The following is a 24,279-nucleotide window of genomic DNA, read 5'->3' as shown; positions in this document are numbered from 1 at the left end:
AAAGTCTTGTCCCAGAGTGAAAGACCGTACTCGAAGGAAAGGCTATCTCTTGCCTAAACCGATAGGTAGTTACAGATGCGATTGTGGAGCTGTCGCCGTTTTGAAAGAAGAAAAGTCCACATTTTCTTAGGCTGTTACTGCCTTCCCTCCCCTTGGACCCCTGCAGCGCCCACCTCTGCGATGCCTCCCCACGCAGGGGCTGGATGGCTACCCCAGGCCTCCAGTCCGCTGTATGAGGACGTTTCCTTGAGCTCTGCTGCCCCTCCCCACGCCCCATCCTCCTGAGCAGCTGGCCACAGCATCCTTAGGACTCCCCAGTGTGGGGAGCCCGGTGGTACATTTTGAATCCAAGAGTTAAATTGGAGAATGCTTGTTGAGTGCACCTGGGTTTGGAATGCACCCCCCCCACCCCCTTATTTATACACCCAATGCTGGATATCTAAAATACAGCTTTGAATACATTTGTACTTTTTTTTTTTTTACCTCCGTTTCTCTTTGTCCTTATTTCTGGTGAGTCCGGGGGGGGGGGGGGGGGAGGGGGTGTAATGAGTGACTTGGCCTTCTTTACACCACTCACAAGCAGTGTTCCCTCGAGCGCGTTATCTTGCTACTCTGAGCCTCCGTTACCCCTTCTGTGAAGGTGGGGATAAGACCTTCTCCCTTGGAGATTGTTCTGGGGACTAAATGGGGGCCACATGAAAGTGCCCCACCAGACACACCGCGGGCCCTCGTGCACGTGGCCTCCTGTCTTGGTCCAGGGTTTCTTTCCGAGTCCGGTCGGAGCGTGAGCACCTCATTCCCTGAGACCTCTCTGTTGCCACCACTTGGCTCCTGTCGGCCCCAGCCGTAACTTCAATCACACCCCCCTCTCCGGCCCAGTTCTCACGGAGCCAGACTGTGGGCGCGGGGGCCCCCGCAGGGCTGGGGCGGGGATCGCTGTGCTCACAGGTGAGCAGCTGGTGAGGGGTTAAGATAGTAATTGTGTAAGTCTTCCAGGCTTTCTCCCAGTTCTGCGATAATTTGATGAAGAACTTCACCCTAATTAAATATTCAAATTAGGAATAAGTGTCAATATGGCTTCCCATTGCCTGGAATGATGATTAATTGTATTCAAAACTCTAGTGGCCCACTGTAATCTAAACTGAACCGTTGTTCTTGATTATTTCTGCACCACACTTGCCATGTTTTTGTTTTAAGATTTAAACTAGTAATTGATTTGCCATATGCTGTCGAGCTGCACATACTTTCAAGCTGCACGTTGAGGAACTTGGGGAGTTTGGAATTATGATTTCCTTAGTCTTCCAGTGGCAGTTTTCCTGTCCAATGCAGAGTGATTTGGTTGGGAGAGCGTGGTGTCTGTGTTGCCCATGAGGAAAACTCATTATATAGTCAAGTTGGTAGGCTGAAGTTGTATTGATCGTGGCACGCGAGCTGCTTGAATGGAAAATGAACAAATCCATACATTTGGTTGGTGCTTTGCGTGATTTCGGCAAAACAGCATGTTCTAGTGGAAAAAAGGATCAGGTCAGATCCCAGCTCGGCCAGTTTCTTTAGCTCTGTGACCTTGGGCAAGTCCCTTAACCTCTCTGAACCTCCTTTCCCCTGGTCAGTAGAATAATACTTACCTTGCCGGGTTGGGCCAATTAGGGATGAGTGTGAATCGTGAAGAATAATTGAGGTGCTCAGTAAGTGGTAACTGTCCTAATAATAGATGATTGCAGGAACAAAGGCTTCATGTCATGCACCCCCCCTTCCCCACCTCCTGACCATCAGGAGTCTGAAACCACCTCCCACTTTCCTGACTCCAGGAGCCACCGTTGCTGTTTCTTACTTTGTGGCATCTCCTAGCTCATTGTCTTGACTCATGCTTTACTGTCTTATTGTTTGGGCCTTTTCTCCCCCAACCCACGGTCTTTCCTCTTAGCAGATGGGACCACAGCTTCCATGACCCTGCACTGGACACTTCCTAGGGTTTAGCAGAGTGCCTGGTGCAGGGTAGGCACTCAACAGATGTTTGTTGTTTTATGCCATTGCTTTAAAATTAAAACCTAGAACCTTACTTGTATGCCTTCTATTTAGAGCTTTTTTACTTTGCAATATAGGCAATTTATGTTTCAATTTACTTATAGATAAATTCCTAAAGAGGAAAGATAGAAGTCTCACGTGGCTCTTTTCATTTTTTTTTTTTAAACTCTATTCTTTTAGCACAGTTGTAAGCTCACTCTAAAATTGAGGGGAAGAGATTTTTCATATATCCCCTGTCCTCACATGTACATAGCTTCCCTGTTATCAACATTCCTCACCAGAGTGGTACTTTGTTTGTTTGTTTGTTTTTAAACCAGGGATGAAACTACACTGACACATTGTAATCCCCTCAAGTCCATAGTTTGGGTTTGCTCTTGGTGTTGGACATTCTGTGGGTTTGGACAGATGTATAATGACCTATGTCCGTCGTCATAAAATCATTCAGAGTATCCTCACTGCCTTGAAAATCCTCTGTTCTGCCCATTCACCTCTCTGCCAGCCCCTGGAAACTAGTCATCTTTTTTACTGTCTCCACAGTTTTGTCTTTTCCAGAACGTCCTAGAATTGGAATCCAGTAGCATGTAGCCTTCTCAGATAGGCATCTTTCACTTAGTAATACGCATTTATCATTTGGGTTTTCAAACGATCTCTGTGCCAAACCTGTGCTTGGCATATAGTAGGAGCTCAGTTAAAAACTGGCGGACCGAGTCAGTCGCAACATATGACTATGGCAGCCTTGTGTGCCTACCGATACCTCAGTCCGTCTGCCCTTGGGCAGCATCAATTCATTGGGTATATTTGGAATTAAGTTTCAAGTCTGAGCATAGAAGGTTTGTGAGATCGTGAAGATCATCGTAGAGGAAATAGGTCTTTTAGGTTTTACAAAACCTCACTTGACTCTGCTGGTGTCAGTCACAAAACAAAACAAAAAATGTCTCATCAGCCCTTAAAAATGGTAGTGAAACTTACATGTGGTAATTTCTTTCTGAGGTTGGTTCCAAAATCAACGAGAAAAGAAAACTCCCCAGACTGAAAATTATTTTAGGCCCTAGAGTCCTTAAAGTCCTCAAGACTTTCAGTCTCAGTGGAATGAAATTGCAAGAAAAAATCGCAACATTATCTCTCATTATCTCTGGGTCTTCACAGATCTAAATCTAACTCAGAACTCAGTTTGGAAGCACAGGGGACCTGGAGTGGGAATCCTCTGCGAAGTCTTTGAGGATACCGGTGCTGATCGGGCTTTCCAGCTGAAAATGATTCATTTTAATTACCATCCAGGGCGATCTGATACCTGAGCATATGGTCCTTAAGAAATAAGCTTGCCCAAACTGTCAGCGAGTGTGGGCAATGGTCAGGGACCTCATTCTGACACCGTTGACCAGCCTTGGAGAGCGGACGCTCTAGAAGGTGCTTATTAAAATGCCAGCAGGTGCAGCGAGGGTCCCCTTTCCTGTGACTCCCTCACCCTGCTTGTGCCAGGTGTTTTATAAGAGCCTTTTTCTTCATTAAATGGCATTCATTAAGCACGTCCTTACACCTGGCACAGAAGCTGTGTGTCACAGATGACTTCTTCCCAATGGTGTTTTGCAGGAATAAAGTGGAATTTCATTTAGCCATTTGCCGTGTTCTTTCTCCCCGACCACCTCCACTCAATTATTGTGGCTTTTGCATATTCTATTCCTCCTCCCCCCTCCCCATTGTGTTACTTTCTTTTGCACGTTACCTCTGGTCCTTGTCCACCAGCAGGCAGGTTAGCTGGAAAACAAGATGTTCCTTTAGCACCGAGTGCTGTGCTGTTTGCTTTCGTATACGTTTGCTCAGCTAACACACCCGGCAACTTCTGGCCTCTGCCGTCTTCCTTTTACTGATAAAAAGAAGAATAACTTCGCATTAGAAAAAATTAACACATAAAAATATATGAAGGGGGAGGGGGATCCACACTCTCAGCTCAGACGTCCGTGGTCCACACTGTGATCCCAGCCCTGCCACCAGCCCAGGGCCATCTCTGCTGTGATCTGATGTATCCTTTCAGGTCCCTTTGCTTCTTGGGTGCCTGTTACGTATATGGGTACCCACAGAAATAACAATGTGTGTAGGGTTGTTTCCTAGTCAGGGTTTGTTGTGTTTCATTTTGATCAAACAACTGAGTCTTTGAGATTTGGCTGTGGTGATAGAAAAAGTCTGGCATTTTCCTTCTTCTTCTGTCCTAGTTCAGTATTAAAATGAACATTTTCCCAATTCACTGCTCTGACAAACACAGCTGCAAGGATGCATCCACGCCTCTCCTGCAGCTGAGTTCACGCTCCCAATAACATGGTCAGCACCCTCCCCCAGTTCCACCCAGAAAACCTGTAAACATCATTTTATATCTGCAAAGTATTTTGGATCAGAGACTTTATAATGTTCCATAAATTATGTCATATTTATAACCTAACGCTCTGGTGTTTGAGTAGAGCGTCACGATTCTGAGCTGAATTTTGTAGTTTTCCCCGTCAGGGTTCAAATCCAAGCTGTGTCTCCCCCCCCCCCCCCCCCCCCCAGGCAAGCTGCTGAGCCTTTCCGAGGCCATCTGTCAAACAGAGATGATCTCAGCGCCCAGTTGTAGGATTCGGGTGGGGGTTACGTGATGCATGTGAAGGGGAAGCCCTCCGAAAATGTCGCTAAGGTTATTTGCCTGTTTTTATCTTCAGTAAGTCTTTTCCCACATTTCCGGTTATTTCCTCAGGCTCCATTTCTAGAGGGAAAGAAAAAACGCAGGTCCTTTGTTCTGCTTTCTTCCCCACTCTTAAGTCTTAACTTCAAATCCTTTGGCGCATGTTGGAATGTATTTCTTTCAGAGAAAGGGACGTGAATGGTCTTGCTTTGTCAGCGTCTTCACCTGTGAAAGACAACTTGAGGGAATAAGAAATTGCTGGAATTCAGCGCTGTCTTCCTTCAGAACCTCTGGCTCCTTTGTCTTGAGGCAAGTAGTATGATAGAGGAAAAGTCTGAAGTCACTGTCGGTGTCTGCCAGGATTCGTCTCGCAGTGGGTCTCTCTTCACTGCCATTTCTGGAGGACCGTCAGCCCGGTTGGCTTCTTTCTTTAGGTGTTTTTGTCTTCTTTTTTAGATCAGGGAAGTATTTTCAGCTTCACTAAAGTATACTCAATCTAGGATAAACTGCACCTATTTAAAGTAGAATTTGATGAGCTTTGACATATGCTGCCATCACCAAAATCAACATCCTGGAATATACCCACCACCCCCAAAACCTCCTTGTCCTCCTTCATAGTACACCCTCCCTCCTCAGGCAGGCGCTGATCTGCTTTCTATCCCTATGGGTTAGTTTGCATTTTCTAGAACTTTACATAATATAACGGAATGATCCCACATGAGCTTTTTACTTTATTTTTGACTTGGCATAATTATCTTGATATTTACCCACCTTGGGTTTGTCAGCAGTTTCTTTTTTATTGTTGAGTAGTATCCATTGCATGGATATACATACTGTGATATATTTATCAAATCACTGGACATTTAGCTTGTTTTTAGTTTTTATTATTACAGATAAATAGCTGTTTAGTACATTTGTGTACAAGTCTTTTTTTTTAATGTTTATTTTGAGAGCGAGTGAGCAGGGGAAGGGCGGCGGGGGGGAGGTGCGGAGAGGAGAGACGGAGAATCCCAAGAAGGCTCCACACTGTCCGCGCCGAGCCCGATGCAGGGCTCAAACTCAAGAACTGTGAGATCACGACCTGAGCCAAAATCAAGAGTCCGACACTTAACTGACCGAGCCACCCAGGCGCCCCCTGTGTCCGATTTTTTGTACAGACGTATCCTTTCGTTTCTGTTGGGTAAAAATCAAGAAGTGTAATGGCTGGCTTGTATGATGGGGTATGTCAAACTTTCTAAGAAACTGCAAACTCTTTCCTGCAGTTGTACCATTTTACATTCCCACCAACAACGCATACGAGTTCCAGCTGCTCCTCGACCTTGCCAACAGATTGATATTTTTAGCCTATTTAATTTTTGCCATTCTAGAAGATGTGTGGTAGTATTGCACTGAGGCCTCAATCTGCACTTCCTAATGATCAGTGAGGTTGAACATCTTTTCGTGTGCTGATTGCACATTTTCTCTAGTGAAGTGTCTGTTCCGATCTTTTGACCATTTTTTTTTTTAACTGGATTATTTGTCTTGTATTAAGTTGTAAGAGTTCAGTATAAATACTGGCTATAAATTGGATATGTGTTTTGCAGTTATCTTCTTCAGGTCTGTGGCTTGTCTTTTCATTTTTGTAACACATCTTTTTGTTTTATTTTATTTTTTTTTTAATTTTTAAAAAATGTTTTTATTTAGTGCTTGCTTCGGCAGCACATATACTAAAAAAATGTTTTTATTTATTTTTGAGACAGAGCATGAGCGGGGAAGGGGCAGAGAGGGAGAGGGAGACACAGAATCCGAAGCAGGCTCCAGGCTCTGAGCTGTCAGCACAGAGCCTGACGCGGGGCTCAAACTCAGACTGTGAGATCATGACCTGAGCTGAAGTCGGACGCTTAACAGACTGAGCCACCCAGGCATCCCGTAACAGATCTTTTAAAGAATAAGAGTTTTGGGGCACCTAGGCGGCTCAGTTGGTTAAGTGTCTGACTCTTGATTTCGACTCAGGTCATGTTCTCCCAATTCGTGAGTTCAAGCCTGGCATTGGGCTCTGTGCTGACCTCAGGAAGCCTGCTTGGGATTCTCTCTCTGCCCCTCCCCTCCCAATAAATAAATAAACATTAAAAAGAGTTTTAGATGTTGAAGTTGATTGATTTTTTTTTTCTTGTATAGTTTGTGCTTTTCTGTGTCTTATTTAAGAAATTTTTGCTAACCCTAGGGTCGCAAAAGTGTTCCCCTTCGTTTTCCTCTAAAAGAGGCCATGCTATGCCTATGAAATCAAGATGCATTTAAATTAAAAGTATCAAACTCTAGGACTTCTAGACTTAACAATTTGCCCCTTCTCTTTCCTTTTTTCTTTTTTTTAATTTTTTTTTAATGTTTATTTTTGAGACAGAGACAGAGCATGAACGGGGGAGGGGCAGAGAGAGAGGGAGACACAGAATCGGAAGCAGGCTCCAGGCTCTGAGCCATCAGCCCAGAGCCCGACGCGGGGCTCGTACTCATGGACCGCGAGATTGTGACCTGAGCTGAAGTCGGACGCTTAACCGACTGAGCCACCCAGGCGCCCCTCTTTCCTTTTTTCTAAGAACAGTTCTGTGAGTCTTGGGTCATTTTATCAATGGTGTGAGGAAAACCTCAAGATTCATTTATTTACGTGTGGCTATCTAGTTCCAACACCATTTGTTGAAAAGATTACCCTTTCTTCATTGAATTGTCTAGGCACCTTTGCTGAAAATCCATGGATCATATATGTGTGGGTCTATGTCTGGACTCTCCATTCTGTTGCATTGATCTATAGGTCTATCTTTATGCCCTAATACCACACTGTATTGATTATTGTAGCTTTATACTAAGTCTTGAAATTAGGGAGTCTGGAAGTCAGGATTTATTTAGCCATGAGTCTTTATTGATTTTTGCTTGGAATGCTGGAAGCCCTGTTGACTTCTATATTTGGTTGGGTACTTTTTTCTTTTGATTAGGCAAGCTTTAAACTTTTTTTTTTTATGGTTGTTACTTTTAATCTGATTTCTTTCTAACACTGAGAATGTTGAGATTGGTTTTCTGTGTTTATCATAGTTTTCCTCATCATCTCTGTATTCTTTCTCTACATTCCAGAAAATTTGGGGAGATTTCCACGATACTACTGATACAGGTTTTCTTAAATTTTATTTCTGTATTTCTAATGCAGATAACTTTCTCTGTATCCTACAGTAAATTCTTTTTTTAGAGCGAATTTCTTGTTGTGTGACCTTTTTTATAGACCTAGGTGTGAGGATATGTATTTCTAGACTGGGTGTTGACCAAATGGCAGGATGTATGACTTCTCCCCACATCTCATTTAAGTGCTCATTACTTGGGAGACATCCTGAATCTTCATTACCTTTCTCTGTCTTCTTTAGTTTTTGTAGAGTCTCTGTGAGAGGAGACTGGCCAGAGCCATCACTGGCCCTACAAACCCTACAGTCCTGGTTTTTCTAGGGCACGTACGCTTTCATCCCCCTGATTTGATTTTTTTTCAACTGTCAATTCTTTGTCCCAGTGTGAATGAATAAACAACTGTTATTCCCCCAGTATTTTGAAGATCTGCTGTTTCCATCCAGAGCGGTCTGCCACTTCTGGCCTTGTCCCCCAAATACAAGTTTATATTCTCTGTTTGCTCACTACCATTCAGAAAAGGGATTCACAGGCTCATCGCGGAACTGTGAGGTAGCTCTCATGTGATGAGTGTCATGATCCAGTTACTATAGCCAGACACCTGACTCCTCTTTACTGGCTGGCCGTCTAGGCACTGTCCCCTTCCCACCCTGCTGAGGCTGTTAAATCAAGATGCATTTAATCAGAGTGTATCAAACCCTAGGCCTTCTGGACTTCATAATTTTGTCCCTTCCTTTCATCTTCTCTAGAATACTTACTGTGAATCTCTTGGGTCATTTCCTATTTTTATTCCTGCTATGTCTCTTTTCCTTTCTATATGTATGTATATAATTTTTTTTTTTTTTTTGACAAACATGTTCTAGCTCTGCGATTCCCCCTTGCAGGGTTCAGGTAAATGAATAATAGGTTAAAGCAAAACCTTCAAATATTTTAGACTACTTGATCCTTTTTTTAAAATTTTTTAATGTTTTTATTTATTTTTGAAGGAGAGAGAGAGCATGAGCAGGAGAGGGGCAGAGAGAAAGGAAGACACAGAATTCGAAGCAGGCTCCAGGCTCTGAGCTGTCAGCACAGAGCCCGATGCAGGGCTCAAACTCACGAACTGTGAGATCATGACCTGAGCCGAAGTCGGACGCTTAACTGAATGAGCCACCCAGTGCCCCTAGATTACTTTATTAAGAACTAAATTCTTGGAAATAGTTACTTGCTTGGCCTTAGCAAGTAAGTCTTGTCCTCTGTCTTTTTTCCGCTTGTGAACATTCTTTAACTTTTTGCCACGAGCACCTTTTTCTTTAATGAAGAATACTAAGACCAAGCCTTTGTTCTTTTTCTTCCTACTCTTCTAAACCCCACCTCACCAGCTTCAGACCTCAGGCTTTTGCAGAGTTCCAACACATTGTCCTACAATAGTGGTCTTTAAGCTGGTTGGTCTAAGACTTTCATAGTTTTAAAAATTGGGGATTCCAAAGAGCTTTTTGTTTAAGTGGCTTATGTTTATCTATAATTACCTTATTAGAAATTAAAACTGAGAAACACGTGAAACACAAGAATATGCAAGGAGACATCAGAGCGAGCAATGACCTCAGAAGTCCCACAGCTTCTGAAAACTTCTTTCTGCTTGTAAGAGGAGGGGTGTCTTGGTATTATTTTTTTTTTAATGTTTTTTTTTTTTTTAATTTTTTTTAACGTTTATTTATTTTTGAGACAGAGAGAGACAGAGCATGAATGGGGGAGGGTCAGAGAGAGAGGGAGACACAGAATCGGAAGCAGGCTCCAGGCTCTGAGCTGTCAGCACAGAGCCCGACGCGGGGCTCAAACTCACGGACCGTGAGATCATGACCTGAGCCGAAGTCAGACGCTTAACCGACCAAGCCACCCAGGCGCCCCTAATGTTTATTTTTGAGAGAGAGAGAGAGAGAGAGAGAGAGAGTGCAAGCAGCGGAGGGGCAAAGAGAGAGGGAGACAGAATCCAAAGCAAGCTCCAGACTCTGAGCTGTCAGCACCGAGCCCGATATGGGGCTTGAACTCACAAACTGTGAGGTCATGACCTGGGCTGAAGTCTGATGCTTAATCGACCGAGCCACCCAGGCAGCCCGGTGTCTTGGTATGATTATGAAAATAGTTGTGACCCTATGGACTCCCTGAAAGTGTCCAGAGGTCCCTGGAGCACACACGGAGATCTCCTGCCCCCCCGAAGGTGGGTCTAATACAGCTGTCAGCCCCGGAAAAACAGAATGGGAGCTGTAATTTCACACCGCAAAGTTTGTTCTGCATATGTGCGTGAACATGTGTGCACCCACGCGTATATAAGAGGTGAGAGATAAAAGTGACGTCTGTCTCCCACCTTGAGTCTGCCTCTGCCTCACCAGCCACCGCTCCCTCCATGCTGCCCTCTGACAGTTCGAGAGGACAGCAGGCATCACGGCCGCCTGGGCAGAGTCATCTTCATTATATGTGGCCACTGGGTCCAGAAGATTAATGGTAACATTTTAAAAATTCACACAGACCTGGAATCAGCACTAGAAAATACAGATTTAAATTAACAAGGAAAAAGCAGAATCCCATCAAAGGAAATAAATCGTGCTGGCAACTATTGTCACATAATAAAATGTATTCTATAACTGAGGGGCTTTTATATGGAGCTGTCTGCAGCTTAGTGGCCATGTTAATTGAATAAGGTGCCTAAAACTGACTTGGGGGAAAAAAAATGAAATTTCCCTCAGCATCTATTTAGCCAGAGCCCTTGTCAGCAGCATGTGTGATGCTGACCTATTTGTTACAGAACCGCCAGCCCCTCCTGCGGAGAGAGGTGATCACTCAGCAGGGCGTGCCTGTCTCCTCCAGGCTGTTCCCCGGTGGGGAATGGGGAGGAACATTAGATAAAGCTCCCCTAGGATTTAGGGGCTCTTCTAGTTGGAATTCCCCAGTTACCAAACAGATTTGGGAATAGTGAGCCATCATTTGAGTCAAGTGGCAGAGATTGTTGGCCTCTGATGGTCGATCCCTTGTTCCAGTGGTCCGAGGCCTACTAGGGATGGTTCTAGAAGGCCTTCATCTCTAGGTGCCCCCCTAGGTAGAGCGGGTTTCCTGAGTCTTTGGGTCTTTCTGGCCTGCTAGTGATCTTTATGAACACTCTTAAAATCTAAAACACATTGCTCTGCTCACAGAGTAATCAATGACTTTGGGGCCCCTTGAAGTGACTTCACTGAACTTGGTGTCTTTGGGGGCACCAGCAGCCATCACTGTCTTACACTTTTCAGTTTTGTTGGATGCCATGGAGTACTCGTTCTTCTAACCCCTCTGGATTGGGTGCTTCAGAAGAGCATCTAGTGTCCACGGTCTGCTGAAGCACCTGGCTGCTTCCTTCTTTCCTCTGCCAGCAACATCCAGCATCATGAATGGTGCGTTCCCTTAATCTCTTTAGACCATGAGGTTATGGGAAAGAAGCCAAGGTACTGAGTTAACCAATCACAACTTCAAGTGTGAAAATTAGGCCTTTGTATCTTCCCACCAGATGCTATAGTAACAGGCATGGGCTCTGGCTGTTACAGTCTTCTAAAATGTTTTAAATGGCTGTAAAATTATTTGGTCAGACAGTTGTACCATAATTTTTTAACCAGTCCCCTATTATTTGATATCTTATTCCATTTTTTTGCATTTTAAGCAATGCCGCGATGAATGTGTTTATGTTTATGTAAAAATATTCCTGAAGCAGAAATAGTTGCATTTTCCAAACACTTAACCAACCCTGTCCTGGGGATGAGAAAGAGACAAATGGGAAGTTTTCCCGTAAGTTTCCCCACATTGTCTCTAAGTACAGGTCAGAATCAGATTCACCCTTTCGTTCAGGCATTAGGTAATCTTACAAGGCTCTCATATTTTTAAGCACCCACCGTGTGCAGGGCACTGTTCTAGGCACTAGGGCTTTGGTGGAAAGAGAAAGTATAGTGCAGATCATGTTCTGGTGACTTGGAAGCAAATCGGACAGTCCTGCAGAGTGGGAGGGGTCTGCAGAGAAGAAAGTGGGGTGTCATAGGAGCAAGTGGCTGGAGGAGAGGTGCCCCAGCAGACATCTAGGGGGTGACCTGCGGGGGGGAGAAGCCAGCTTCTGGAGAGCTGGGGGAAGTGTGTTTAAGGCAGAGGGAACAGCAAGTACAGAGGCCCTGAGGCAGGAATGAGAGTTCAGGTTGCTGGTGAGGTTGGAGGAGGTGAGTGCAGGGACCGTGAACAGGACAAGTTCAGAGAGGAGGGATGGGTTGGAGCTGGCAGGACGTCCCAATGGTGGGGCAGTGGGATTTCATTCTCCCGCAGAGAGAGGACACCAGTGGGTTCTGTAATGGTCCTGGGCTGAGGCCCTCATGAACAGGACTCTAAAACAATGGCAGGAGCAGGAAGAATCAGAATACGATCTGTATGTGAAATTGTCACCGACACTAACTGTCTGCTCTGCCTCGTAGCGAGGTGTGCACCAGCAGGCAACATACCCTCACTGAAGGGCACCCAGCGCCTAGGGCGGTGCTGGGGTTTGAACCCACGTCAGGCTGACTGCAGGGTCAATACCGTTCACCACCGCCACCGCTCTGCCTCCCTGGGTTTGTGGTTGGGCCGTGGGTTGTCCCACGCTGTTGTTTTTCCCTTTGTGAGGTGGTATTGGGACTGTGGCCTTCCAGGGTCCTCAGGCTAGCAAGTGGCAGAGATGTTGTGTCCTTGACATCACTTTCAAGAGGGGCCTAGGGATGGACCGTGCAGTCCTCACTCTGTGTAGCCGGTAGTCAAGACGATACATCAGGGCAATTTTCGGGTAACGGTAATAATCTCCAGAGGACACATAAACTAACCTTTTCATTAATTCCCAGCTTTCTGTTTGTCAGCTTTACCTCAAAAGCCCCAGTCCCCTGTTCTATTGACTAGAGTTAACTATTCTTATCTGAAAAGGTTGCTGGGAAGATTAGGCGAGGGGTATATGTAAAGAAACTCAGCCCAGTGCCTGGCGTGGGGTCCCCCCTGACCCCGGGGGACGTAGAATTTCCTTTTGCTCTGAGACGCCGCTGAATGCAGAGCCTCCCTCGTTCCTGTCGTCTGTCATTTTCAGGCTAATCTGACACCACAGCGCCCCTGGGCCACTTCTCCTTCAGCAGGTGACTTTTTCTTCCTCTTTAACCACAGGTTATCTGTCCCCTCGGCCCCAACTGTCCATCCTCATTAAGGGAGGCCTTGCTGAGCCTTTTCAACCTCCTGTTTGTTCCCACGTCCCCTCCTTCCTGTGGCCAAACAACAGAAGCGAAGAGCCTCTGTTTGCAGCATAGGGAACTCTTCTCCCCAAAGCTGTCTCTGGTCCGGGGCCTCTCTTCCTGCCCTCTGAATGCTGCATCATACTCTTGCAGGAACCACTGTAGCTGGAGTTTTGGGTAACTTCATTTCAGTTCAACACATTGCTATGGAGCAATGACTCTGTAAGAGGCACAGCTGGGTCTGCAACTTGAATGCTCTTTTAATTTCACATGGACTGTGAAAACCATACATTGTCTAGAGTAGGAGATCAGAAACCTTTTCTCTATCCTCCCCCCGCCCTCCACCTCCCATAGATTCCCGACCACCACGAGTACTGATCTCTTCTTCCATCATGCCTGTTTTCCTCAGAGCACAGAGGAGTGGGATGCATGGTCTCAGAGGAGACTGCTTGAGTCTAATTGGCAAACACACATGCACAGAAACAAAATAATAGATGCTATAGCCATTTATGTCAAAAAGATCCAAAGGTTTTAATGGAGTAGGCTGAGCACTTGATGTGGTCAACATATGTTCAACAGTTGTCTACCCTAGGTCAGAAATCGTCCTAGAAAATGGAGTACAAAACTGATGAGCTTTGGCCCTGCTCTTGAGGTCACAGTCATGTTAGTCAGGAAGGCAGACTCGTATCAGATGCTTCAAGTATATTGTGAGAACTGGAGACGGCGGCGGGGGGGTGGGGGGTGGGGGGGACCTCTGTGATCCCGGAACAAGCCCAGGGAAGGTTCTAACAAAGAAGATATGATTAGGTGGGGTCTTGAGGGATGGATAGGAGTTTGGAGGGTAGGTAAGGAAGAAATGGAGATTCTAGGAAGGAGAGCAGCATGGATAAAGAGTCAGACTAAAGCATGAAAAAAAAACAAACAAACATGGCGTATTCAGAGGTTTACAGGACTTTCCCTCTTCCTGGTAGAGGGAAAAGTGAGTGACAGGAGACAGAGTTGGGAAAGGCAGGCTGGTGTGTGAGGGCAGCTTGAGTCAGGGTATGGATGCAGGTTAGGTTGCCCAGGGAAATCGTGCAGAACGGGGCGCATGCTAAACCAGAACCCTTACAAATGGCAACTTTTTAAAAAGTTGGAGGAGGAGCCAGAAAGGACCATCTGCAAGGAAGGGAGGCTGGCCAAGGGAGGGAGGGCTGCAGAGCCTATCAGCCGGGCATAGCCTGATGCCCCAGGGAAGCAGGAAGGTTCAGACCAGGGAGTCCACGTTGAGTGGGGCAGCTGAGGAGCCCCACACCTGATTTCTCTAGCACATCCTTCATGTTTAAGTCCTTTGTATTCTAGAAGTGCCCCCAAACCATTCATTTAGAGGGCTGCAGCAGGACCCTTTGGCAGGAATTGTTAAGGGTCTACACACAGTAAGTGCTGAATAATTGCAATTGCGTGATAATCTCCGTTGTAATTTGCTGCTCCGTTCTGGTACCGTGGCGTCTCAGCTTTATTTCCTCACTTTCCCACAGGCGGGCATTCTTTTAAAATTGCAAATTGGATCTTGTCACATCTCTGCTTCAAAGTCCTCCTGGATAAAGTCCGAGCTCATGCAGGGCCCTGCTGTGCTGTGGCCCCGTAGCCGTCTTCAGCCTGGTCCCACACCCTCTACCGGCCTTCAGGCTCTGACCACTCCGGCCTCCTGCCAGTTAGGAGGCTAGTTTCGCCCTTCTGCCTGTCTGTCCTCCATTCCCTGCCCCCCCGCCCCCAACACAGCACTTCCTGCTTTCCATGTGCAATCACATTTGTAAGCAAGTGTTCCTGTAACTTGGTGGGCATTTTCATGTCCCCTCCCTGCCTGCTCTAGGGTGACCTCTGCCCACACAGGGGCCCTGCCTGTCCTGCACCCCTGCCCCGGGCCCCATCTGTGTGTTCTCGCTCCAGACCCCTTGGCCCGTCTCTAACCACTGAATGGCTGTGCTGGCCCTGTCTTCTCTTCTGGCTGCTGGTTGACTTCTTTGCCACCGTCCAGGTCTGCCGGTCTCCTGAAGTCCCGCTAACACCCACCTCCTCCACGAGCCTTCCTTGAAGGCCTCCAGGCCCTAGAGTAGCCACCGCACTGCACAGATGTGTGATGGCCTTAGTTTGGTTGCATGTAGCTCTTGCAAGTGCTTTCAAGGCTTGGAAATCTTAAGGAATGGCAGCCCTGCAGTGTAGTCCTTCCCTGGCTTCTGGAAATCCCCTCACTGGTGCAATATCAGCGCCTGCCTCAGCCAGCTTCGTGGATGTGCCGCCGGGACCGATGCACCGGGGCCCAGCCTCGAAGAGCCCCACGCTTGGCACAGTGCTCTGCTGTCCCCATCTTGAAATTTCCAGTGTTTGAACCGGGGCCTCCCATCCTGCACCGGGCCCTGCACTCGCCTCCCAGGGGCGGCACGAGGAGCCAGGAGAGAGTGCGTGAGATCTACACACCCCGAGGCCTGGCACACGGCGAGCACCCTCTGCAGGCTCACCTGTCATCATTTCTGCTCCGCTCAACCACAACCACAGTCAATAATTCATTCTTCTGTTTGCTCAGCTTCATTGACTAAGTGCTGTGGTCAGAGGCGCCAATCAACTGTGTAAAACCCTTCTGCAGCTGCTCTTCATCGTCTCAGGGTCCCAAACCTGGCCAGCCTTCAGAGTCACTGCTGGAGCTTGTTAAAAATAGATTTCTGGCCGCACCCCAGGCCCGCTGAACCCGACTCCCCAGGGGCGTGGCTGTGACTCTGTAGTGTTAGCAAGCTCCCAGGTGGCTCTAATGCCTTCATTTGTGCTGTGACGGGCGGAACAGAATCGGGAACCTTCATCCTAGGGGATAGAAACCTTGCAGTAAGGCATTCAGTGTCCTTTCCAGTGCCGTTTCCACGTGTTCCCTGACCCTGTGCCAGTGTTGGCTTTCCCTGACTCTCCACTGAGTCCCTTGTACTGTGTCGAGACCCACGTCCTCCTCTGAGAAGGGGCCACTAGAGGCCCATCCCCTTTGTCGGAACTCTTGTGCTCACTCAGCACGCGGGCGCATGTCCTGTTCCACAGTGGCTTGCTCCTATACCTCAACACCCTGTAGCCTGGGAGCTCCTTCAGGGAGCTCCCCTCTGCATCCTTAGTTAGCATCAGTAATGAGCAGACATTCAGATTGACTACACACACACGTCAGGGTCTCCCTGTGCTTCTGCCTGCTGGTGGCCCTACACTGCTAAGTGCAGCCTGTGCTCAGCAAAGCCCTCCTCCTCCCTCTGCCCTCCCGTCTTGGTTCAGCCAGGCTGTTCCGTGACATAGGTGTTTGCCTCCATGCTTAACCCTGCAGCCCAGCAAACCGAATGCCTCTACAGCCTTAGGTGCTCATCTTGTAGCCAAGAGGCTTCTGCTCGCTCCTGGCTCTGCGGAAACAGGTCTTGCCTAGAGAACCTTCCCTCCTAGGAGCCTGGGTGTACAAGAGTCATTCCTGGAGGTCCCACGTTTGTTGTGTGAAAAAGGCAACATGTACAACGTAAAGCTTGCTTGATGTAATAAACGTTCCCTTCCTCCGTCTTTTCCCTTTTGGGAATGACTGAGTGTGGCCAAAACTCTGGCTTCTGAGCTATTTCAGGCCACCTCCCAGTCATACCAGGAAGAGGCTTTATTGTTTGTTTGTTTGTTTGTTTGTTTTTTTCTATGCAGACCTGTTGGGTTTGAAATATATTTCCTATCGTTTTCATCTTTTTTGCATTTGCTAAAGGCAGCTGATGACCACACTAAATGGCTTATCTACTTGGATTGAATACTCGCTTCTGCTCTGTGCGCACTGTGAGCTTTAATGGCCAACACCTGTGCCATAAAAGACAGTGTTGAATCAATCAAAGGTGCTTTCCTAAGCACCTACTGTGTGCTTTTGCCAGAGGGGGGAACATGCAGGCATAGCCATTCAGAAGAGCATGCCATTCTGATTCTCAGTGGTTGTTAGTTTTCCTGGACTCACATGGTAATAATAATGCTCAACACCTTTGTTCACAAAGTGCTTCCTGCACAGTTATCCTCAGTGGCTCCATGGGACAGGTGTGAAAGCCACTGGGTGGATAATGAGCCAAGATGGCAGAACAAACCGAGACGCCTGTCCAGAGCCTAAGTATTTGCTCCTGCTGGTATATCTTGCCCCGTGGGCAGAGGTTGAGACTAAGTTGCCCACCTCCTTCAAGCACCTGGGGTTGGACATGCCATGAGGCTTGGGAAACCCTTTCCTCCACTTGGATGTTCTTTTAGGAATTAGAAAAAAAGGTGACTTCTGATGCCTGGAAACTTCGGAATTCCTTGGGGGAATTCGAGCCGTTGGGGGGCCTGCTCATCAGGGCACCCCCACCTCACGCTCTGTGCTGCTGCAGGCCGTTGGTGGTGCGGGGGCTTTCTGGGCCTTGGGGAGTGCTCTGCGTGCCCTGTAACCTCCTTTCTCCTCCGTCTCTTTCTTAGGCACATCTCTCTAACGCTCCCTGCTACCTTCCGAGGCAGGAACAGCACTCGGGCTGACTATGAGTACCAGCACTCCAATCTGTATGCCATATCAGGTACGTGGGGCCTCTGCTACTGGCCAGCTACCGTGTCTGTGTCCCGGGCACCACCTCCCTCTGCGTGTCTCCTGGCTTCGAATGGCATCTGTCTTCCCTCTCTCGTTCACCCTGCAAGGGGCCTGTTCCCTGCAGAGATCAGCCCTTTCCTTCCTTTGTGTCACCTCAGCACTTAGAGGAGGGCCAGATACTCCGTGTGTTTTGAGACTAACGATGAAAAACAATGTGTGGATTTCACAAGCTTGAAGGGAGGCTTCCTGAGAATAGTCCCTGTATTAGTCACCTGCCAGGGCCAGGGCAGATTGCCCCTGGGGTCTTGGGAGCAGCACAGAGCCCAGGCCCGGTCTGCTCACCAGCCCACATCCAGGTCTGTCCGCACCTCTCATTTCCCAAAGCCAGATTTGTGGCCCGAAGGGACACCGGCGGTCTCCCCTCCCAACCACCATCGTGGGGGTCTGCGATTTCTGAACCCGGCCTTGAAATTGCTGGTGTTACTTTGGCAGGAACGTCAGCGGCGTGAGTCTCCCTTTTCACCTTCACCCGGGGAGGGGGACTCCTGCAACCCTTATTACAGAGTGGAGATTCATTAGGTGCCTGGCAGCACAGGTGACCCGCTAAGAGCGGAGGAAACCCGCAGGCTCACCTCCGATTATCCTCGGCCTCCAGTCAGGGGCGTTTGTGTATCAGGGGAAGTAGCAAATCGGTGCCACTTACCAGCGCACACCCTTAATGGTGAGTGACGTTTTGAACACGGGAACATGGCATTCATTCATGTACCATAATGAATCCGTTATTTAAAAGGTAATCTTTTTTCTAAAAATTGCAACTTGGGGTTACTAAATAGATGAAATAGAACAATGGTATAATTCATGTCAGTATCAGTTTCTCTTGTTATGATCACTCCCTAATAGGTTTGGAAGTAGAAGCAAAAGCCCGTTGTTCGATTTCTGGGTGGGGAAAGGGAAGGCCAGGGATGTTCTGAAAGCCCTGGTCGCCCCAAAGGGTAGAGGGAGCACGTTGTCTCAGAAAAGCACCTCCAGAGAGGATTTCTTTTGTGCTGTGGCTATTTCAGCAAAGTCGACAAGGAGCGTAACGAGTGTGGAAAGATGACCTATTTTGTAGAAAAGCTGAATATTTCCCCAGATGCTTCGTGGCATGGTGGTGCAAAACAGGTCTGTGAAATCCAGCAGGGCGACCCCGTTCCGAATGCACATGAGGAAAGCTCAATCAAAGCAGATGACTTTTTCCCTCCAGCTTGCAAATCTTTTTCCAGCCACGGTGTTCAGCTCCCCCCACCTTACCTGGGTTCTCTGATGGCTTTCCCAGCTGTTGACATTTCTGCAGAAAAGGGCCCACAGAGTGAAATCTCCCCTGGTTTGGCAGGAATGTTCCTGTCTGCCTCTGGACCACTGCTTCCTCGCCCCGCGGCTTTGATGAGGTGTTGTTAGTTTAGCAATACCGAGGTAACGGCCTCAAGACACAGGGGAAGCCATTCAGAAACTTCCTGTTACATTTATGTAAGTGGCAGTCTGTTGGGTTTTATCTTCCAAACATCTACCGTCGAGGCTACGGCAGGGCCGTGGGCAGCCCCGGTCTCCTCGGCGGCTGCGGGCACCAAATCGCTCCACCCGGGTCCGGGACGGCTTTGTTGTAATGCTGCCAGGAAGAGTCCGCAGGGCCCGCTGCCTCCATAAGGCCTGCAAGCTCAGCACTGGGCAACCGTGGTGCAGCTGGGAAGCCTGCCCGCCCACCCACCAGCTGCCTGCCTGCGAGCCGTTCTGGTAGAAGGGAACAGAGACCACCCCCACCCCCACACCCCCCGCTCCATATGAACAGGATCTGGCGCTGAGTGGCACATCTCAGTTTGGTATCGCAAAGTTAAGGTTTCAATGGTTTATTCCAAAGACACTCAAGGCAAAGCGTGCCCAATGCATGGTCATCGGAGCTCTGCTGGTAACCAAATGAATGGATCATCCTGTTCTGGACCGGCTCTCTGGTGCACGTTCACCACAGACTCCAGGGGCCAGGCCTTTGGCACACACCCCTGGTGCACTCTGGTTCCTTCCTGAAAACATTCAATCATGGCTCCCTTCGTTTGTAGGCCCTTCCAAAGGAGGTTTCCAAACTAAGTAATCAGAAAAGCGAGCCGCCCACTTGTAACTCGTATGCGTCGTTACTAAAGTAATATTTACTCTTACGCGTTTTCTCAAAGGCACACCTGTTAATCTGTCCTCTTTCCTGTACCTTCCACTGAGACGGTTCGCGTGTGTCAGGCCTGCAGGGGAAGAGACGGTGCTCTGAGCTGCTAGAGGAAGGGGAGGAGAGAGTACGGAGCCCTGGCCTGAGCACACGGACGTGTTCGTGAACTGTTTATGGGAGGGAGGAAGGAGAGCCTTTAGCCTGGTATCTGCCCTGCTCGGGAATCCTCTCTCTGACCCCTGGGGCAGGCGATCATCCCGATTGGCCGTTCGAATGCCTCTGGCATCTGTGCCCGCTACCTCCGGCCAGCCCGTTCTGTCTCTGTGGGGCCCTCCCTTGTTCAGCTGGGCCCTGTCTTTCCACAGGTTCATGTTCATTCAGCCATTTGGGGGTCCAGATGCAATCCATCAGCCAACACGTGCCAACTGTTCCGCCAATAGTTCTGTCTTGCCCACAGAAGTGGGATGAGGGGCTTCTGCTGACTCAGTGCTGAAATCCTGAGAGGCTCCTGTCCCCTTGCTCAGACACCCTGTACGCTCCTCACACGGCCACAAAGCACACCTTTGATCCTCCCGCTTCTGCCAGTAAGAACTTCAGAGAAATACTTAGCGGTGTACGAAGAGACTCATCCACAGGGATGAGCAACGCCGCTTCTTAAAAATGATAACACTCAGGCAAAGGGGTTGGGGGATGGATCTCGTAAATATCCAAAACAAAAGCAAAGGGTTAAATTATGAAACGTTCTTACAATGGCCTTGTCAGGCATGAAAAAATGATGTGGATAAAAAAGTGTGCATGGATGGTAAATGGCAACCGGAGTGTGCAATGTGATTGCATTAAAAAATATATATATATGTGAAGTCTGGAAAGGTCTGGGAAGGTACCTGCCAGGGTGTTTCCAGGGGTTTTCACCAGCCTTGCCTGCTCTGCTCTTTTTTTCTTTTTTCCTTCTTTGTAGTGTCTCAATTTTCTATGTTGGCAAGTGTTGCTTTTATAATAAAAAGCTTAGACCCGGAGTTCATTTGGCATGCTCTTGGCCCCACTGGCCCCCGTAAGTGCCTTGTCCTTTCTGAGAGCTCACAAGCCTTCTGACTCAGAACGGGCTTCTAAATTCTACTGGAGATCACTCGCAGGCCACAGGTCAATTATCTTCTTAGGGTCCCCTTTTGAGAATATGTGGGTTTTTTCTATTGTCCAGTCCCTGGAATCTCCTGTCCGCCGATATCTCCCAAAGACCGCTGACTGCAAGGCTGACAGCATCTGGCCTGTTCCACTGGTGGTACAGAGGCAGACTGAGCATGAGAGCCTGGCAGCTTGGGCCATCTCCCCACATCACCATGTCCCTCTATTCATTAGGGCTTGAGGATGATTTTCCTGGAAAGAGGAGCTAGAAATGAAATGGTGGGTGCCTGGTGTGGCCCACTTGACTATCCGTGTATGTGAGAGCTGGCAAACCACTTTTGTTTAATTCTTACATTTGACGAATGGCAGCTCGTGGGCTCGTGCTCTCCTGGCGACGTTCTAACCTGTGTGTTCCCCTCAGTTAGGTGCCTCTAAGACCTTCCCTCCAGAGAGGGCTCTCCTCAGGGCCACATTGATTTTTCTAGATTCCATCCCGCATCCCTGCTCCTGAGTGTCCTCGTTGTGTCTCTCGATGCTGGTTTTCTTTTTCAGAATATCTTCTCTCTCCTGGGAAGTCTTCTGTTTTAGTCCCGAACAATAGCCTCCGACCCTTCCTTTTCCCCCTTAGAGCTGTTTTAGATGTCTAGATGTCTGATTTATTTATATTCCACCTGTTCCAGACAGATAGAAGGCAGCTCCAAAAATAACACGTAACCAAATCAAGGTGGAAGTGAAAACGGAAGCGTGAACAAAAATATAGATTGGAAAAGGGGGGGTGCGGCTGTGGGCGAGGTTTTTCACAAAGGGGATTCTGGGTTTGGCTCTAAATCAGGACAAGCTCTGTATGGATAAGAATAAAAATAAGCTGGTTGCTTGGGAAGAGCCTAACTATTCCTTTTACGGAATTCTTCCTCATAAAGAGGGCCCTGTACGATGCTGTCTGTGGACAGCAGAACAGCCCCTGTTCAGGGAGTTTGAGAAGGACAGCCTGGAGGCCTGTGTACTGGGGGATCTGCTTGTGTTTGAACCCCTAACATGCTTGGTGGTTGAAGGAGACGTTTTCAGAATGTTCTTGTGTGGGGCATCCCGTGCCTTAGGGACTGGAGCCGTGGGGAGTGTCAGGAATGAGGAGCTCCCTGACCTCCTGTCCACCCTGGACAGCGCACCTGGGCCATAGGCTCCCATACCGAGCAGCTCTGCCACGACATGCCCGCGATCACTTTTTCTAACCAAGGAATGTCTGCTATCAGACTTAGGGCAGTTTGGCTTAACGAACAGGAGGCAATAGGCATGGGGAACCACGCTGTGCTACCCTTTTGTTTTGTTGTTATCAACTGATTTAGACCTCCAAGTGCAGATTTTTCCCCAAAGAACTCATTTGTCTCCCTTTCGAAAAAAAAATTGACATAGTAGTGTAAAATAGTAAAACTATGCAAGTGCATATAGGAACTGGCATGCAAGAAAGACCAAAATCTCAAACAGTCCATGAATCCCGGATGAGCCACAGTGCAGAAATACCCGGAAGCCTCACCGCATGGGGGGCCGAGGGGCCCGGCTTCTCTTCCTTTTGGTACGTAGGCAGTTGGCCTTGCTGATCTCTTCATTTGTCCATCAGCATGGGGCTGACCACAGAATTGATTGCCCACACCATCACTTTTGAGAGTAGAAGGGGTCCCCACTTGCACCCGGACAAAAGCTGTAACCTGGAACTGTCCCAGCAGATGGGCGGGGGGGGGGGGAGTCTCCCCCCACCTTTAGTGTTCTTGGGTCTTCTCATTTTTTCCAGAGTGCTTTCTGATGGCTGGAAAAGCCCTGCTATTGCCCTCTACAGCTGTGCCCTCTTAAAATCCAGTCCCCTTTCAAGATGTCGGGCCAGGAAGCCTGTGAGCACGGACAATCTGAGTCCATCGACTCATCGCCTTGACTCACAAGACTTGCACAGAGAGGAGAAGGATTTCATCTGAAACAGAACCGTGTATGAGCTGTGCAACTCTGACATCAGACCAGGAAAGCACAGAGCAATTAAAAATAATTAATGATTTCTGAATATCAGCCTTCTCCATGCAGTTTTAATCTAGTCCTCATTTAAATTGGAAGATGGACATTTAATTATCAGCATTATGAAATTCATGATTTATATATTTCATCCAATTGGATAAAATTTCTGCTACCAGCTCATCTTCTTCCAAAAAAAAAAAAAAAATCTGTATGTTTTACAGTGTGATCATTTAAAAACTCCTCTGCCCCATACCAAACAATTAGACACACATTTTTCCTTTCGTTTGCAGTGATTACATTATTTCTGTCTTTTAGGGGGAAAAAAAAAAAAAAGAAAAAAAATCTCCCCTGGAAAATTGAACGTAAACCTAATCCTTTAACGACCATAAAGTATGGTCGGGTTGGACAATGAAGCTAAGAGACCAAAACAATAGGGGTGCTCGAGAAAGACGGTTTGATTTTGTTTCTGTGTGAGACGTTCTACCCAACAACTGCTTCGCGCCCAGCGTTGCTGGTATTCTGCAGGATTTGTGTCCGCGTCCCCCGTGTGCATGCCCCTGGTTCTCCTCTTCCCCTGTGTTTGGGTGCGTGTCAGCCGTGCGTGGGTTGAGGGACGATGTTACCAGTAACCACAATTGAGGGAACACCACTGTCTTCCAGGGGAAGCCCCCACCTAAGAACGCCAGGCAACCTCTGCGTTCGCAAACGTCCCCCATGGCCTTTGTCCGTCATGGACGTACTCGTGTGCCTTATGTGGCCTTGTATTCAGACCCCCGCTTTCCTTCATCCTCCGCCGAGGATTTTCAGAACCACCAAGGACTGGTTGGAGAAGGTGGGGGCAGGGTGGGGGAGAACGTGGAGGGGAGGGTGGCCAGGACCCAGGAGAGAAGCCTCCGTTTGACACAGCCATAGATAATAGCAGACGGGGGAGATTCCTGAATGAAGCGAAAGAAATATTTATAATAAGGGTGCTCAAATCAAGGAGGAAATAAGTCATTTTAAAGGCAAATAAATTTTTATCATCACCCCTAACAGCCATGCGTCCCTTGTCTATCCATCTATTCTTGCCCTGACTGACAACAAAATCGAGCACAAAGAAAAATATAATAAGAAAAAGAAGAAATGAATGGGAGCGGATGGGGAATTGATCGCATAGTGTATTTGTATATCCTGATGTAAAAGGTGCAGTTGACAGGTGGCCAGGTTTGCTCTGTACACAACCATGTGTGTGCTGTCACGCGCACGCACGCTGCCTTGTTTCGATTGATGAATTGCCTGCTTTCTTGATTAAACCTTCCGTCACTTAAGAAACAAAAAGCCTGTGTTTAGATGGCAGAGTGGGACATGT

At 47.9% G+C, this 24,279-nt stretch overlaps 1 protein-coding gene across 2 annotated transcripts in view; it reads left to right on the top strand.

Moving 5' to 3' along the window:
• Window positions 1–24,279, top strand: part of MVB12B (multivesicular body subunit 12B) — a 195,294-nt gene that overhangs the window by 94,190 nt on the left and 76,825 nt on the right. For both annotated transcript variants that reach the window (XM_058694108.1, XM_058694109.1), the window contains exon 7: window positions 17,518–17,612. In XM_058694108.1, coding sequence (XP_058550091.1) covers window positions 17,518–17,612 — 95 coding nt within the window. The remainder of the gene's footprint in view (window positions 1–17,517; window positions 17,613–24,279) is intronic.

This window comes from Neofelis nebulosa, chromosome 12 (genome assembly GCF_028018385.1).
Source record: "Neofelis nebulosa isolate mNeoNeb1 chromosome 12, mNeoNeb1.pri, whole genome shotgun sequence".
Taxonomy (NCBI): domain Eukaryota; kingdom Metazoa; phylum Chordata; class Mammalia; order Carnivora; family Felidae; genus Neofelis; species Neofelis nebulosa.
The sequence above is the reverse complement of the archived record's forward strand: the minus strand, read 5'-3'. Positions and strand labels throughout refer to the sequence as shown.